Consider the following 18,234-nt stretch of genomic DNA (forward strand, 5'->3'; position numbering starts at 1 on the left):
CCGCCCCACGCCTTCCCCCCAACATGGAGGCCCTTTGATGCCTCCGCGGGCCGCCCCCGCCGCCCCGGCCCGGCCGCTGAGCGTTGAGCTCCGGATGCCGCTGCGGCGGGCGGGACGCAGCTTTCTGCCTCCGGCCACCGCGAATGTCACCGCCGCGGCGTGAGGGGCGCGCGGGGCGCCGGGGCGGCTCTCGGCCCTCGCCGTCGTTCCGGTGATCGTTTCGGCCGCCCCGAGCGCAGCGCGGCGCCCAGCGGGACCCGGCGGACGCAGCGCCGTTGGCGGGGAGCGCGGAAAACGCAGAGGGGAGCGCCCCCCCCCCCCCCCGGCCCGGGTTAATCGGTAACGCCGTGCGAACTCAGGTGGAAAATGCGCCGTGCTCCGGACTGAGAGGGAGGAACGGTGCCGTGTCTCCGGCTGCGCTGAGCCGACGAGACGCCGAGCTGTGCGTGCGGTTGGGGCTCGCGTTTTTGTGACCTCCCCCATCGACCCCCTCTTTTTTTTTTTTTTCCTCTTTTTTTTTTTTTTAAAAAATATTTTTTCCTTACCCCCAGAAGGAAAGCGAAGCTAAGCTTTCAGATGGCTTAGGAAAATCCCTAACACCCTGTGACACCATGACGCCGGCCCGCTGCTGACCGCCCCCCGCCCGCTGCCGGGCCGCCGTCACCGCGGAGCCGCGCCCGGGGCCGAGGAGCGCAGAGCCGATCCCGGCGGTGCGGAGGGACCGATGGCAGCGACCCGGCGGGAAGCCGAGCCGTGGGACTCGGCCCGTTAGCAAATCCAGGCGGGGGGAACGTACCAACGTGAAGGAGAGAGAGAGAGAGAGATACGCGTATATATATCTCATATATATACAATTGAGAAGTGTTCCCCAGGTGGCCACAAAGCATGGGCTGTGCTCCAAGCATCCACATCTCTGACAGCAGAGTGGTCTATCACAGTAGCAAAGAGTCCGAGGAGTGCCATTCCCCTCACCAGACCAACACCACCATGTCTCAGCAGCAGCAAGGCAACCCCGTCCCGGGATTATTCATTAAATCCTCCAACACATCCACTTATAAAGTGAGGACTAATTCCTCTAAGAAAGACAAGAGGGAGAACAGCCAGAGCATGGAGGCAGAGACCCAGACCAGCAGATCCAGTTTTAAGGTAAAGGGGTGCGGACCACGAGCGCCGTTGCTCCCACTGAAGTCCCACGTTGCGGGGCAGCTCATTCTGCTGGAGCTGTCAGCATTTGTTTAAAACTCATCAGCCCCGCAAACGGCTCTCGTGCTGTTCTGTGCCATGCTGGGCTCTGCGGGCCGGGAAGTGGATGCTGTGGGTGCCTCACAGCTACCAGGCCTGGGGCTCACCTCGGTGCTGGGGCGGGCTGCTGGGCGGAGAGGGGCTTCAGGTTGTGTGCCGGGTGCTCTTTACACCAACAACTTGTTGACCTTGTCTGTTGCTGCAAGTAGTGTGTTGTTGTGCTTAATTCTTTTTTTTTTTTTTTTTTTTTTTTGAGTACCTTTTTGTGTGTGTTCTTTCCTGTAGGGATGCAGCATCAGCCCTGTAAGAAATCAGCAGGCACATACTGAAAAAAATTGCATTTCAATTTCGTGGCTGTATTTTAGAGTGTTCATAGTGCAGTGCTTGCTCGTCTGTCTCCATTCCATTGGTGCACCATTGCTTTATGTGTTATACTTCTATTCCTGATGCTGCTGGCTTTGAATATTCCGTATTTTCTCTTCTTGGGGGGAGCTGTCTCTATTTCTCCAAAGTAAATTATTGCAAATGTCAAAGGAAAGTGTAGCACCCCAGGGATGTTGTATAACATGGCTGATCTGCCCTGGGCTGCTGTGATAAGCGCTGAGATACGCACGCTGTCAATAGGAGATAGGGGCTGGAAGTGCAGCAGGAGCTCACACAATGTCAAGTGCTTTGCACACACAGAGAGACCAACAATTCGTAGCTTCTTTGGGAATTTTACGTGCTCAGGAGGAGTATTGGCCCAAAACAATTTTCGTCTGTGCTGTGGGGTATTTTCTTCAATTGTTTTCCTCCAGATTTACTAAGTTCAGTTCATAGACGTTTTAAAAAAAGCTATGGGAAATGGGAAGAGGTTATGTGAAGTTGAGTTAAAGGAGGAATGAACGGCCAGCACACGAAGGTCGGCCGCGTCAGAGGAACCTCAGGTTTTGTGTAACGCCGTGCAGGAAGCGGAGCGGGACGGCTCTGCTCACACGCGGTGCTCGTGCTTGTGTGGCACACTGTGTGGTAGCTCTGCTCACAGCCCTGACCGTTGTTTTACCAGCTTTATTCTTAATCGTGATTATAACTGCGCCTTACAGAAACTGAGCGACAAAAATATTCTTATATTTTATATTGTGTGATTTTGTCTTTGTGCTTGGTGGGGGGGGGAATAAACAACTCCAAGATCTTCTTCTAGAAGCCTGTGCATGGGAAGAGGTCTTAATTGTGTTAGAATTTTGTTGTTTTTGTTGGCACTTTGTACCAGCCCTTGTTACTTGGTTTAGATAACCCAGCCAGGTGCTGTGTGTTTGACTGGGGCTCCTTGCACGCTGTGATCTCACTGACAGCTATTCTGATTTTCATCACTCAGTGGTTTTCTGCCCTTCTCATTGCTCTGAGCACGTTGCTTGGGTTTTGGGAAGTGAGAATGGAATTCTGTTTGTGGTCAGTTGAGTACAAAATCTGATTGAAACGTCCCCTCTGCATAATTTTTACCTGTAAAATCCTGCTCTTCAGAGATACAAGGCAGCACAGTACTTCATTCTCTGCTTTTGTTGTTAAGTGTGTTTATCACGATCAGATTTATGGACTTACAGTCTGTACTGTGTTGGAGTGTAACCATGTTATTGCAGATGTCGTGCTGCAGAGAGCTACGTTTGACAGCAGCTTTCACAATACAGTGCTGATGTTTGAAGCCAGGAGGGTCATAGGGCAGCGCTGGGCACTTCTGGAGTTAAAGGAATTTTTGGTTTGAGAAGGAACTGAGAGAATTTGGGCGCTGCTGCATAGAGCACACAGTGTGTTGTGGCACCTGGGGTACCTCATCCTAACTGCAGATGCTGCATTCCTAATCTAAAATGTCTAATCGGCATTTCTGTGAATGGCCAGTAACCTGCCTGAATGCTTTCTCTCGTTGTTTCGTGGCACTTTAATTTATTTCTTTCTCACTCTTGTGTTACTATGCTCAAATTAAAGCCGAGGAAGTCGTAGATGAGAGCTAAGAACAGAACGTGATTCATGTGTAAATCTCATGTTGTCACTTAAGCTGACAACAGCATGAATTTAAAATAAGTGTAGTCGGTAATACAGTGACTTTTATTGCATTGGTTTAGTAGCAATAGTGCACGTGTCAAAAGAAGAAATAACCCACAGTGATTGTAAAATGGCCTTATTTATATTGCTCATTAGCCCCCAGACTTATTCTGGTTTTATGGTTATGTCTTGTTAAATCTTTGTACTGTTCAGATAGCGGCGGATCATTTGCCAGGGTGTGTAGTGTGAGTGTTGTGTGATTGCATTGATTTACAACCTGTAGCTAAAAAATTGCCTGCTGTTTTCTAATAAGGAGGAGCCTAAATTTATCCATAGTAAACATGCAGTAAACTCCTGAACGCGCCATGCGCAGAGATCAATGCCGCAAGAGCAGCTCCCCGTATATATGAATGTGGCAATAGTGTGTGATAAATGGAGAAGCCTTTATAATAAAATGTTTGGTCCTGGTGCCTGCATGTCCCTCTTTAATTAGTAATTTCATGTGTGGCTTTCATTTGAAAATTTATGAGCAGCTTGGAAGCAGTGCTGTATGTGAACGGTGAACCAGCCATGAAACCCTTCCCTTAGTTTTCAGTGCACAGACTGCACGGCTTGAACTCTGTACTTTTCCCAGTGGAAGATGAGCAAGATTTACACAGTAATAGCACTGTTGCAAAGGAGAGGTTTACTGATTTTTTTTTTTTTTTTTTTTTTTTTCTCCAGCTCTAGAAGTCTGAAGATTGTGAGTTCAAAATTGTGACAGCTTTTTTGTATATATCATTATGATTTGTTTCTTCAGACTGCTGTGAACCTGAGTTTGTATTAAGGGTGCTTAGCTGTACACAGATCCGCTTAAACACTTTCCAAGTAATAGCTGTGTTAACATATAGTACAGGTAAGGACTGGCACGGTGTAAGGGCCTCATGGGCATGTGTTTAAAACTGGCTTGGGAGTCTGTGAGCCTGTGCTGTCCAACAACATGTGTCAGTGTCACTCTTCCACAGTGCACGGCTGCACACTGCGGTGCATACGGCGCATTTATTTTGCCCCCAATCTTTTATGTATGTGATTTCCTTCCTTTTCTCTTGTGTAGCTCTCCCTGTCATGTAAATTTAACTCAGAAGTGCGTGCTTGAGTGCAACGGGATCGGAGAGTAAACCCATACTTCCTTTATTGTAAATTCACAGTTGCCGTAAGCCAGCAGGACTAGATCTGCTGTAGCCTTTTGATTGATCAGCTGGTGTGGGGCACCCGCTTACACCCATGGTGCCACAGCACCAAGTTTTCTTTGTTCAAAACCTGCAAAATTGTGAGTTTACAGTCACTGCAAAGCAGTGGTTGTGTAATTCTGCGTTCAGGAGGATGTATGCTGACTTGTACTTTCAGTGCTGAAATGGATCTCACTTCGGCGTTTAGCAACACACTATTTAGTCTCTTAAGCCATCTGTTCTTTTCCTGCCTGTCTGGCGATTCCTTCCCCTTGCACCATATCAGCTCTCCCTCCTTTGAAACTCCCACACGCTCCGTCCCTGCTTTCAGCAAGGCCACCCGACCCTCCCGACCCTCCCTGTTCCCACTGAAGCTGTCCTCAACCATTTCCCCGACAAACCTCCCAGCACCGTCTCCCTCCCACTTCCGTCAGCCCTCCCGTGCAGAGATCCTTGCTCCGCCGCGAGGATCCTTCCCACGCTGCCGTACGCTGGCTGTGCTCAGCCCCACGGCTCCAGGCTCCCAGGCTGACGGTCGCGGTGCTTTTAATTTCAAGGCATGAACCCTTTTCTCCAGGGAATGGGGATGTCGAATTTGTAAATTATACAAAGTGAACTGATGGAGCGACGTGAACTTTCCATATTCGTGTCTGGGTTATTTTTTTATCTTCACCTTTTAATTTCCTGTTGTTTGTAATGTCAACTGGAAAAGAACTGGAAATCACTCGCAGCGTGTATCTCACCTCTGTGAAAGTAGCCAAAGACATGCTTTTGATTTTTAAACCATTATTACTAGATCCCTCCTGGTCATGCAAAACATCAGCAAAATGTGCTGCTGCACCTGAGGGCACTTCCCTGTGTGAGTGAGATGAGCCAGATTAGAGCCTGCATTTTTGCAGTTCTTACTGTTGGTGTGAGCTCTGCTGAGTCTTCTTTCAGCTATAAATTCTTGCTAGTCACAAAGCACTGCTTTCTTCTCTGGCCTTGCTACGTCCCTTGACTGGTTTTGCCAAGCTTAAGCTTTAAGTTGTCTGCCACCCAAATGTGTTGGTAGATTAAATATTAAAAACACATTTATTTCTATGGTTCTAGTTATTTGTCTCGCTGTATTGCACCTTTGGTAGAGCTGACATGGAAGTAAAGTCCATCCTCAGTGAGAAATTTTCATGTTGGATGTACTTATAAGATGGGCAGAAGAACGAGAGGTGCTGCAATTAGCAGTTCTCCATCCCTTCCCACATTTCCGGTGTTAGACGTGGTGTGAAATGGCACTGCAAGGGACCAGCATGGCCTCACCATTTAATGTGCCAGCCAGGCACTGAAGTTATTCCACTTTTTGAGCAGCTAGAATGCTGACTGACTTTCAGATAAGTCCTCGAAGAGGAAATATGTATTTAGGGATACGGACAATGGAAGCTCTTATTAGCTTGCTACAAAAAAGTGAAAGAAAAGCAAATCTGATAATGAGCAGCTTGCCCTCGGGGTGAAGCTGTTTCAATGGAAGCTTTGCATAAGTCAGGGTTGTGTCGGTGAACCCTACATGCACCTGCACACCTAGGAGAACAGTTTAGTATTGTGTTCTGGTTGGGTTGTGTGTATGGATGCAGTGTACCACATTGCAAACAACTTTAGCAGCCGTGGTTGGAGCTAAATCCTTGCAGAGGTGTTTTCAAGATTGCACGTAAAATGTGATTTTATATCCAGAGTACAATTTGTGGTGTGAATTGCATTCGGTGCTGTGAATGAGAGGCTCATTAATTCACTGGCGTTTCAGTACGAACTTGCTCGGCCCTCTGACATTGTACTCATTGCTGTCAGCCCATCGGGTAGAATAATTAGGTATCTTCATTTAACCATAATTTAAATTGGCATGGGACGACAAGATGCAAATTGAATAGCTTTAATGTGCATGTCGTGCTGAATAGTTTGATTGCTCAAAGTCAGATTTTAAGCTTTCAAAGGCACAGAGAAAGTGATGTCAAAGCCCCCATTTGTCAAAGATTTCGGCATCCAGCCGCTTTTACCTTCCTTCTTAAAATATCTGCTAAGGTCAGAATGCAACAAACAACATAGACATATGCACTGTGAGACTAAATAGTGCAGGCTCTAATTTGTACGTTCTTCCAGACCACCCCCTTTTACTCTGGGCTGAATTGTTGGCCTCAGATCAAACTCCAAGGCCCTTTTCTCCTCTTGTAAAATCTGTAAATATGTCTCTGTACATAATGTAAGAAGCTTCACATCCTACAAAGCAGCGCCCACATGTTTCACTGGAAAGGGTGAGGGCTGAAACCTACTTTTCTGACATGGAAATGTGTTGAAATGCATTATTGGTTTTACTTTTTTGGTCAGAATAGAAATTAATCCTTTTGCTAAGTAATGTTGAACAGATTTGAGTTGTGTCTGTTTCTGTATCAGAAATGAGGATTCACTCCTTTTTCCAAAAGCAGAATTAGCTTACACTTTGGAAGTTGCACAGAAAACTTGGAATGTAGTATGTTGTGTGTACTTGGAAAGATCAAACCTTTTCAAGCAAGAAGTGTTTTTCTTCATGAAACAAACCTGCAAAACTCCACAAACTAATTTCTGACTACAGCTTTGCGAAGGGAAAAATGGTAGCCTTGAAATCTTCTCATTGTTAGATCTCCCAGTTTCCTAAGTAAATCCATGCAAAGAAAACACAGAATCACTGGGCTAATACGAAAGAATGACATCCTCTGCTTCCCATTGTTTTTAACTCTGAGTTAGCGGCGACCTTTAGCTTCCTACTGGGGTGCAGTGGAAACTTGGAGGCCCCACGTTACTTCAAGTTACACATTTACCATAGTTTTTTGTCTTTAAGCTTGAGGTTCTGCTATGTCTGATACAAACTGGCCAGACAAATAGCCTCAGTAAGTAAACCTTCTGTACTGAGATGAAGCTTAGGCAGGTGTGTGTATGGCTTACTTAAAGCACAGCAAAAGCCCTGTGATCTGCACTGACCATGATCTTTCTGTATTCTGTGATTTGCTTCATCACACAGTCGCTGTGCCTCACTCATGCTGATATCACAGCTGCGTCTCTTCTGATGCTTACATGTAGAACTCTGCCTTTGCAGCAGTAGTTTGAATCTCAAGTTTTGAAATACGTACCTGTTGTGTGATAGGTAGGTAGGTCAGGATTTGTGATCAGCCTAGCAGGCTGAGTTTGCAGCTGTGTATTTCTTTTTCTTTGGAATACTCTGTCTGCTGTTTTAGTTTTTAAGGGTTTTTTTTGGTGAGAAATTCCTCAAATGGCTGAGGACAACCACACCTATTACTTTGGTAAGTTGAAGCAGAAGTGACTTACCTCTTACCCTGTACACTCATTTACTAGCTGATAAAATCACACTGTCCCACTAGCCGTGACTTAGTAATCAATGTCCCAGGGCCAGGAGAAGGATCCAGGGGTCCAGAGGTACCAGCATTCGAAGAAGCTCTGCCATGCCAAATATGGATGGTACTGGGACTGCTAGCAAGATATCTGTGCTTTCTTTTTCAAAATAAAGAGAATTATTATTTTCACATACCAAAGAGGTTTACTGGGGGGTGAAATTCAGACTGAAATTACAGTCCTTCAGCCCCATTAAGCTCTGTGGTCTCAAGAGGTGTACCCGTGGCAGGACTTGGACAGCTCTATTTACCTTCCACTGTTGTAGAAAATAGCTCCCTGTTGGATATGAGATTTGGAAATAAAAATAGTGGCAATAATACTTGCATTAAGGGCGGAGTTGTTTTCTGTCATCCCAGTTGGTATAGCTCTGCTAGGCAAGTTCTTGGCTGTGCTGAAGCTAATGGAAAAGTCACAGTTTAAGAACAACCAGAATTTGGTCTCTGGTCTGTAAATAAAACTTACCTGGATTCTGAAGTGCAACCAGGGTATGTGCCCTTATGTCTGTGTACCATGTTTTATGGTTGCTTAATCTGACACTGATGCAGAAAAGCTACCAATAACAGATACTATTAACTGCTTAATGATGAGAGGAATAGGATAGAAACAAAATATTTTTTTTCACAGCTTCGTATAGCAGTGAGGGCTGTTATCAAGCAGTAGCGATGTAAAGAACATAAATTGCTGTGGTTCCAGGTCATAAAGCAAGTCTGTGAGTCTATTGCTGATCTTGAGAGTGCTGGCTGTCAAAGTTAAAATGGAATTTCTAGGCGTTCAGAAAGATTTATTTTTCTGTATTTTTGTATCTGTGTTGTTACTGAGTTCTGTCTGAAGTATCCTGGGACGAGTTGGTTGCCAGGTGTTTTCTAGTTGCAGATGATTGCTCTGGGAACTCTGCTGCAGCCAAGGCTAGAGATACGGAGCTGGAGGCAGAAGAAGGCTGCTGGCAGTTATCGCGTGTCTCTGTGGATGAGTTGTTGTATGTTTCTGCTTGCATGCTTGATCTTAATTCTATGTCACGGAAGATCAAGGCCACCATGTACCCGGGAACAGAGGAGCTGCTCTGAGAACAAACCATGTCCATGTAACGCAGTGCTTTGCTCTGCCCACAGTCAGCAGAATGTGCTTTGGAGAAAGATGCAAGAATCTATTTAAAGTTACAAAAACGAGAAGAGTTTCTGACGTTCCTCTTCGGAACTGAGCCTGGACATGCTGATTTACTTCTCCTTTCTAACAATTCTGGCATGTAGTATGGTACTTGTATTTTAATTTTATCTCCTTAAGACTTTGTTGCTAAGCTGATAACTGCAATTAAAAATTTGTACTCTTGAATGGAATTTATAAATGGTGGAATGACTTCCAAAGCCCATTCTGCCATGGCAGTGCGTGCTTACCACTGACACACTGTCAGTGTGGAACATTCATGTATTTGCAAATCTGCAAATACTGTTGCAAGGACCAAGAACAGATGGAAGCGTTTAAGAGAAAGCAAGTGGGATGAACCGTAACCAAATAGGAGTTTGCCTTTTGAAGAGAACCTTCAGGACAAGAGAGGCAGGGTGCTTTTCATGCATAAAACAGTCTCCTGCAGATGGTAAAAAAAAGATATGGGGGTTGCATTGATATTTTAGAGGGATGAAACATTTACAAACTCGGGCAAAGAGGGCTTTGCAAACCCAAACAGCTTTTGTTTTGTTAACAACTATACTGAGAGGAAGAATAAGTCCTGGGAACTCAGAATCAATGCTTCCATTGATTGCCCTGCAAGTTTTAATTTGCTTATTGTTTGTTTTCTTTTTGCCTTTTGCTGTGAAAGTGATCAGCTCTCTGCAGAATTTCAGACAAAAGGGCTGTTCTGCATACGCTGTCTCTCAGCTGTGTTATCATCTGTCCTCAGTGCTGGAAAACCTGGGATTGTTTCATGCCGTTTCATGCCATGCTGTGACGTCTGTCGTGACAACAGCTGAGTCAAGTTCAGAGGTAGTGCTGTCGGTTGCAGCCCCTCCTCCAAAGAGCAGCTCGATAACCTTTACACAGTACCCTGCCTCTGGCACTGGGACTGGATAGCAAAAGCCAGCTTCTAGGTGATTAGGGACGCTTAGGTTTTGTGATCCTTGATAATAAAAACTCATGAAATTAATGCAGCTGCTCAGGGAGGAAGCTGATCTATCCCGCTTGCACTGGGCTTTGCTGGGAGGAGAAAAGACAGTGCTTGCTTCTGAAGGACAGGTTATTGAATCTGGGTAAGCATTTTGTTTCCCGGAGCTAAATAGTGATGGATCAGATAATCATATTTTATTGAAAAACAGAGTTTTGCTGTCAGTGTTTATATGTTACAGTGTTTGATTATTTATTTATTTTTTAATCAATGTAAAACCTCAAAGTTAGAGTGGGAGAGGGACGAAGCTGTGCTGGTGGTTGATGTAAGGATCAAACAGCTCTTCTGATCCCACACGTAGCCCGAGTCAGTGTGAGCAGTGAGGTTCATAGCTGGGCTGTCAAAAGGGAGTGCTGAAAATACTCTCTCTTATTTTGCCAATTAAACTGAATGGAGCTTATTATTGGAGATTAAACAGCACTGAGGTTTTCTCCTAACTTAATCTTGGCTTTTCTGATTCCTAAAGAACTCTTACAAGGCTCTCCTGTGCCCTTTGGGTAATACAAACTCTCTTCTGCTAAGGCTGTAAGACTTAGGCTGCAGTGATTCCGTGTGGTCTCTTGCCCTTTCTTCATGGATGACCTGCAAAGAAGAGCTATCATTCCTCTCAGGAAACTTGACACTTCTGGTCAGTGGCCCCTTGCATTTTTTCCCAGCTGGCTGGCATTCTAGGTGACTGATCACAGAAGTACTCAGTTGCATCCACTTGTTCAGGATTCCCCATGCCAATGCTATTCCATTTCAGGATAAACGTACTGAGGAGGTGTGTTCTGTTGATTGTATCTGAAAACAGAGCTGTGCTTCCCTGGACAAACACCTTTAGGTTCTTCCTTCTCTGTAGCTCTGTACCAATAAGAGTAAAATATGCATGTGAGATATTACCTGGGGATCATTAAATGCTTGACTACTGTTAGCTTCATGCCATTTTAGGAGGGTCACAAGGAGCTCTAAAGTATTTCTGACCTTTTTTCAACCCCTCTCCTTTTGCAGAGAGGTGGATGTGGCTGAAGGACTTGGCATTTTTCATCAACCGAGAGGTCCCAGGCTAGCAGGTGGAATCCCTAGGAGATGCTCCTAGTGGAGGGATCTCCACAGCTTGCTCTGAAATAGTTTAGTGATTTGAATGTAAACCAACAAAACAAATCATAGAGAAAGAAAAGCATGAAAGAGGATTGACAGGGTGAGAAAGGGCTTATGGCTGTCAGCACTGCACCTCTGCTGTTGCTGGGTGCTGAAAAAGGTCCTTATATCCTTCAGAGTCTGAATCATGTTTGGGAAACCTTGACCTCTGACAGAGGAGTAAGCTGAGGCCAGTGCTAATGGTTTGTTTAAACACAAGTTCTTAAGCTCAGATTAATTGATTGCTGTAACTCTGTTTGGTAACTACAGATATTTTCGTCCTATAACAGATGTTAGCAGACTGTCTGGAGGAATATGTGCGTACAAAATGTTTGCCTGTTAGTTTGCAGTTGGTTAAATAGAAAGCAAAAGCCTAAGTTCATATATCCTTAGGTCTTGTTTTTGAAACTAGTTTGGACAGAGCATTTAGCATGTGTTAACCTGGTTAAGGTGCAGGAAAGATAGTGACACATCCGTAAGTGCTTTGCTCAAAGCCATGAACAACAGCAAGGTAGTCGTTTTAGGGTGTACAGAGCAGCTTGCTTTTCCTGATGCCCTCTGAGGTTTTCTGCCTTCACCTGGGTAGGATGAGCCTTTGGGACCATGGCTGTCACATCAGTGCACCCATCTGCAGCACACAGTGCTGAAAGCTCGGATCTTTGCAGGGTTTCCTCAGGAGGATCTTCTTCCTCTTTCCAAATCATACGTGTCTTTCTAAAGGTCAGACTATCTTAAGAAACCATTGCAGGCTGTTCTCAAGTGATTATACATCTTAATTCTCTAAAAATAGAAAAAGAAAAGATGTAGCTCCCAGACGTGCTGGGATGACTGGGGGGCTTTCTTCAGACGCTTTCTTAAATAGCACTCTCTCTCATATGAGCTTTTAATTTCTCAGTTCAGAAAAGTATGCAGCACTTCACAACAGCGCATAGCTGGGCACTTTCAAACCCTGCTTCTTCAGACAAAATATATGAAAGATGACTGTTAACTAAACTTGGCTTAATTAAGTTGACAATTTCACAGCTCCTTTGAACAGCTCATTAAGTGCAGGCTGCAGTGTCTTTGCAGCCAAAGCTCCACAATACATCATACAGTGAACCTGCTGACAGAAGGGTACAACTTCCAACACAGGCTTCAAGAAATCAGATTTATTACTGCAGTCCTGCTTCGTCTAAAACCAGTTAAGGCCTCCATTAACAGCTGCTGTAATGTAGTCCTAATTTAGTCTCAATGGTAGCTGCTGAAGGTAACAGACTAAGCTTACTGACTTCAGTTTATCTCGTTGGGTCTCCTCAGCTTGGCCTTGGAACAAGATTTCAAACTATTTCAAAGAAGTCTGCAAACCTCTGCTGCCCATGATCCTATGCTGAAAGATGCTATTGTGAGTTACGGAGCAAGTATCTAGGGTTTTGTCTCTTCATTCTGTAAGAACAGACAGAATGGTCTGTTCTTACCACTTGTGATTTCTTACTGACACGGCTAGGGTAAAGCCCTACAGAATTGCAGCAATTCTGATACTAATGTGCTTGTGACTGTGTGGTTTATGCCACTTGAGGGTAGAAATAAAATGGTATAACTTCTTCCACAACAGAAGATTTTCCAGTATTTTTTGACATTCTTCACATTTCTGATTTAGGCAAAGTCTTAATACAGCCGAGGCTGGGACTGAACAGAGAATGTTACCTAGCCTGAAAATGTCTGTTGAAGGAGCTGGATTTTTGATAGTACCTTATGTAGTTACAGATACACTGCTAGTGGCAGAAAAAAAAATGAAAAATAAAAAAAAATTGACCATGCTATTAAATTCTAAGATGGGTATTTGCAAACCTTTGGTAAGAAAAGGCATTTTTTGGTCAGCAAAGCTGTGTATGCTAGACCAGGCAGCAGAACAAACACAACGGAGCAGTCCTTGAATCAGGACAAATAAGTGATTGTTAATGGCCTTTGTCCTCTGTTGCTGTTTTTGTGCCTTTTAGTGCAGGACATTTTGCTCACTTACTCTAAGTATGAGACTCTTCATTCTGCAATTTCAGGTTATTACAGAAAAGTGGAACTCTCAGTTAATTAATTGCATTGTTTAGTAGCCAATAGACTGTTAATAATTATCTCATGAAACTGTCCCAGATTTGTGTTGAAGTATGAGACAAATGATTGTTGTACAGAAGATTCCAATTTACCAGGTATGATTTGATGGCAATTTGAGGGTAAGACGCAAAAAGGCAACCTGTGATCCAAACATTGTGAAGCCACAGCTGCTTCTGCAGAAGGGCAACTCTGCTGCGGGTTGACCATGTTACTGTAGCATCTGCAGCAGTCTGTAGTTTTTCTTTAACTTGTTCAGTTCTACATAGTAGAGGTTCCTTCCTACAACCTCATCTACAACACACAGTTTTTAAAAGCCATTCTCCTTCCTTTTACCATTCTGTTCTACCTTTGGCTGCCATTTTTATGTTTCTGTAATTTCTTTTTCACAAGCAGTACACCTCATCTCACTGCAGATATCAACATCAGCTTCTCTTTCTTAGTACATCACTTTTTTTTAAGAGAAGATGCTTTAGTTGGGTTAAGGTATTTAAGGGAGGTCTAACACTAACACAAACTATCCTAGAAATTGTATGCTTTCTTATTTTGTTGTTGTTGACAAAGAAGAATAGCTGGTAAACAGGTCTCTCCCTGAAATTCTGTATTTTGTACACAGAGTATACTGTTAATCATTTGCACCAAGGTCAGTAGCCCCTGAAATGCTATTATTATAAATCAGTCTGATACTAGAGGAGTATTGTCACAGTTGTGTACATGAAATCAGAAACTTCACCTAAAAGGCAGTAAACTCATTTCTGATCTGCCATACAATAAAAATGTTATTTTTCATCAGTTTTCAAAATTGTGGTGCTTTTCTGTGCTTAAAATATTTTCCTTGCTGACATTTTAAATTGTAGGTATGTTTTTGTGTTGTTTAACCAAAATAAGCAACATGTTGTGAGATAAAATAGTTTTTTTCTTTTTATAGCACAAAGCTTAAATAATTAGCTGATACGTAAATTACTAGATTATAGTTTGCAGATATGAATTTTACTTATTTGAATATGAAGAGAGACTGTCAAAAATGGCATTAAGCCTGGACTGGTAGTTTTGTATGATTCAGCTGGTGCTGACACATTTCGCAATACAGATTAGACAGTTTCCCTCTATTTTTATAACCACATCACTTCAGATATTAGCTCAAAAAGGAGAATAGCTACAGACACAGTTGTGATCAAACTGAACTCTGTTCTGAAATGCAAAATGGTGATTATATGCTGGTGTCTGGGAGCTCCCTGTGGCCTAGAGACGATGGCTCACACCCTTTCCCATGTTGGACTGCAGATTGGAGATAATTACTGATGTTCCCAGACTTTTCTTTCCTTGCTGGGAAATTGGTTGGTTTTTTTTTTTTCTTTTTCTTTTTTTTTTGCCTTCCTAGTGATCTTGAAAGGCCTTCCCTAAGTATTGAGCCCAAGCTAGTTTTGTGGCAGCTTGCTTTCTGGCAACCACCAAGTGGGAGAAAACTTCTCCTCCAGTCACTCCCTGTGACTACCATCTTTACTAGTTGTTATTTTTATGTTTTTCCTCCAACAGCCAGTTATGGTGTCTCTAATGTACTCAAGTGCTATTTCATATCTTTCAAAACCTTTAGTGTTTCCTGTTCTTTTTTGCACTTGCCAAGCTGGTGGCCATTCCAGAGGTGCTGGAATGCTTCATGAGTGCCTTCTGGCTTACAGAAGCTATGTCCAATATCTCCTTCTGCAGTCTGTTTTTGGGCTGCCAACTGTTCCTCCTTGGTTTCCTGAAAATGGTGTCAGTAGAATGAGGGAAGCCTGGCTGTCATCCTGATTGCACCAAGATGGGAGGAATTTCGTGTAAGTGGAAGTCTCTTGCTTCTGTCTTTGTATCCATACAAAGCTCTACAAGCTGATGCTTGAAGCTTGTAGGGTTAACTGGAATGCTGTTCATACAGCCATGTTCATAGAATCATTGAGTTGGAAGGGGCATTTAAAGGTAACCAAGGCCAGAGCCCATCCAGCCTGACTTTGCATGTCTCCAAGGATGGGACATCCACCGCCTCTCTGGGCAGCCTGTTCTAGTGCTTCATTACCCTTATAAAAACAAAACAGAACTTTTTAAATGATGTTATTAGATGGCTTCAGCTCTTTTTGTTTTCATTTTTTTATTTTCTTTTTCCTGTCAGAGATGACCTCTGTGTGATGACCTCCAGTTTTTGGTAATGCCCATACTGATAACTTTTGGTGCCATGTTAGAGCTCCACTGTGCGTGCAGTGTAGAGCACAGGTGAATGAACCCTGCTGGCTTGGAAAACAGAGCGCTGAACAAAATGTTCTAGCCGATCTGAAGCCAGCTAGGTGTCAGTGGCAGGAGTGGTCATAATTGTCATTAATATGACATACAGCCAAGAACAGAAGTGACAGAAAATATTTAATAACAGAAATTAATTGAGGTGATTTTGTAATGTTGCCATAACAAGCTCTGTGAAGTTAGGCTTAGCACAAAGCCCTGGTAGTGTGCATTGGTACGGAAATTTATTTAGGCAGGAGATAGGTTTGCGTATTATAGGGAAGCTCTTCATTGAGTCAGCAGTCATTTCTTCTACAATTCATAATCTGCCAGTTCTGTCCATGGAAAATAATCCTAAAATTTAATTATTGTGCCTGTTTTATTCTTTGTTCTTTGCATTTTCTTCGCCTTTTTTATAACTGCTTTCCAAAATGCCTCACCGCCTATAAACATTAGGCTGCTACATTTTTGAAGCTCATGACAACACTGTTCCATAGATGTGCATTTGCTGGCTTTTGTGGGGTAAACACCCTCTAAGCAGAAACTAAGCAAGCTCAGTCTCTGTGGCACAGTAAGCCCTCATGTGCCTTGGGATCAAGAGTCCCCGGTCTGTTTTCATGTCACTCACATGATGTTGTTTCGCACTTGGCGTACAGCATTGGGTCAGCACTTCCTTGCTTTTTGAGAATGCTTCTCTTTTTAGAAAAAAAAAAAAAAAAGCAACTGCTTGATTCTAACTCCGCTTTGCATAATAATAACAGCTTTTTAGGGCTAATAAGTGAGTATTTCTAAACTTTCCAGCTCCTTTCCAGGCAAAAGCTAGCAGTGTAGATTACTCAGCAGTAAAAAGAAATACAGCAACAGCAAATAAAGCACAGGAAAACAAATAGTGTTTCTTGGGAAAGGCCTTCATTATTTTTGGAGATTGATTCCTCTTTAAAAATCCATTAGGCTGATCACAGTATGCCTTGGCAGAAATTTTTGGGATATAGAAGGATATTTTACTCAGTGACTTGTGGATTTGCATTGCTCAGGCAAGAAGATAAGATGGTCAAATAGAAAAATGTTAACTTTGAATGATGTCTAATGGTCAGTCAAGGCTATTGTATAACTTGTCTGCTTCATGACAGATAAGCAACTGCAGTGCAAGGACTACACACATTTATTAGTTTAAAAATTCTCCTTTAGCTTTATCTAAATCGTAGGAGCTTTTTTTTTTTTCTATGACTGAATCTGTGGTAACCTCTCCTGTCCTCAAGGTGCAATCAGGGTGCTACTTGAGGGGAAAGAAAAGGAAAAACGAAGGTAAGAAAAATTTTTATAAGACCTGAGAACTGTTTCCAACTTCAATACTTTGAGTGTACCTAGGCATTAGTAGGTCCTTTGACTCTATCTCCCACGGTATTCTCCTGGAGAAGCTGGCAGCTCCTGGTTTGGACAGGTGTGATCTTTGCTGGGTAAAGAACTGCCTGGAGGGCAGGGCCCAGGGAGTGGTGGTGGATGGAGTTAAATCCAGCTGACATCTGGTCATGAGCGGTGTTCCCCATGGGTTGGTATTGGCACTGATCCGGTTTAATATCTTTATTGAAGATCTGGATGAGGAGATTGAATGCGTCCTCAGTAGTTAGCAGATGACACCAAGCTGGGAGGAAGTGCTGATCTACCTGAGGGTAGGAAAGCACTACAGAGGAATCTGAACAAGCTTGATTGAAGGACTGAGGCAGCTTATGTGAGGTTCAGAGTGTTGAGTCCTACACGTTGGTCACAATAACCCTTTGCAGTACTACAGGCTTGGGGCAGAGTGGCTGAAGAGCTGAGTAAAGCAAAGTCACTTTTAAAATAAAGTAAAAAACTTCAGTATTAGTCAACAGCTGGCAGAACATGAGCCATCTGTGTTCTCAGATGGCCAAGAAGGCCTATGACATCCTAGCTTGTATCAGGAATAGTGCAGCCAGCAGGAGCAGGAGGTGGTCATCTCTCTACTTGGCACTGGCGAGACTGCACCTCAAGTACTGGGTTCAGTTCTGGGCCCCTCACTACAAGAAGGACATTGAGGCCCTAGAGGATGTCCATTGAAGGGCAAAAAAGCTGTGGAGGGTCTGGAGCACAAGTCATGTGGAAAGGGGCTGAGGAAACTGAGGTGGTTTAGGCTGGAGAAGAGGAGGCTTGGGGTGACCTCATTGCTCTCTAGAACTACCAGAAAGGAGATTGTGGTGAGGTGAGGGTTGGATTTTGTCCTGGGTAACAGCAACAGAATGAGAGGTAATGGCCTTAAGTTGCACCAGGGGAAGTTCAGGTTGGGTGTTAGGAGTTATTTTCTTCTCAGAAAGAGTGATAATGCATTGGAACAGGCTGCCCAAAGGCAGTGGTGGAGTCACAATTCCCTGGACTTGTTCAAGAAGAGAGTGGATGTGGCACAGAGGGACATGGTTAGTGGCCGTGGTGGCAATGGGTTGGTGGTTGGACTAGATGATCTTAAAGGTCTTTTCCAGCCTTAATAATCCTATGATTCTATGATTTCAGATACCAAATGTCTGGCTGTATGTGTAAGTTTGGTGTGTTCTGTTCAGTTGAGTAAGTTCTATTCTGTATGTGAGTTGTTGGGGAGGACAGAGAGGAGGGGGCTATGCTGCTTTGAGGAAAACTGGTTTAGGAAAGAAAACAAATTGTGGAACTAATATAGCTGTAGTGCCATTTTGTTTGTGTTCGTGTGGAGTAGCATGCGGCTTATGAAGAGGTCTTTATAATTGG

General features: G+C 43.7%; 1 protein-coding gene across 2 annotated transcripts in view; it reads left to right on the forward strand.

The window, feature by feature from the left end:
- The first annotated feature begins 685 nt into the window (after positions 1-685).
- Positions 686-18,234, forward strand: part of PDE8A (phosphodiesterase 8A) — a 108,677-nt gene continuing 91,128 nt past the window's right edge. For both annotated transcript variants that reach the window (XM_042875595.1, XM_042875596.1), the window contains exon 1: positions 686-1,146. In XM_042875595.1, coding sequence (XP_042731529.1) covers positions 886-1,146 — 261 coding nt within the window. In that variant the 5' untranslated portion in view covers positions 686-885. The remainder of the gene's footprint in view (positions 1,147-18,234) is intronic.

This window comes from Lagopus leucura, unplaced genomic scaffold (assembly GCF_019238085.1).
Source record: "Lagopus leucura isolate 7727_CA_CO unplaced genomic scaffold, USGS_WTPT01 Super-Scaffold_100015, whole genome shotgun sequence".
Classification (NCBI taxonomy): domain Eukaryota; kingdom Metazoa; phylum Chordata; class Aves; order Galliformes; family Phasianidae; genus Lagopus; species Lagopus leucura.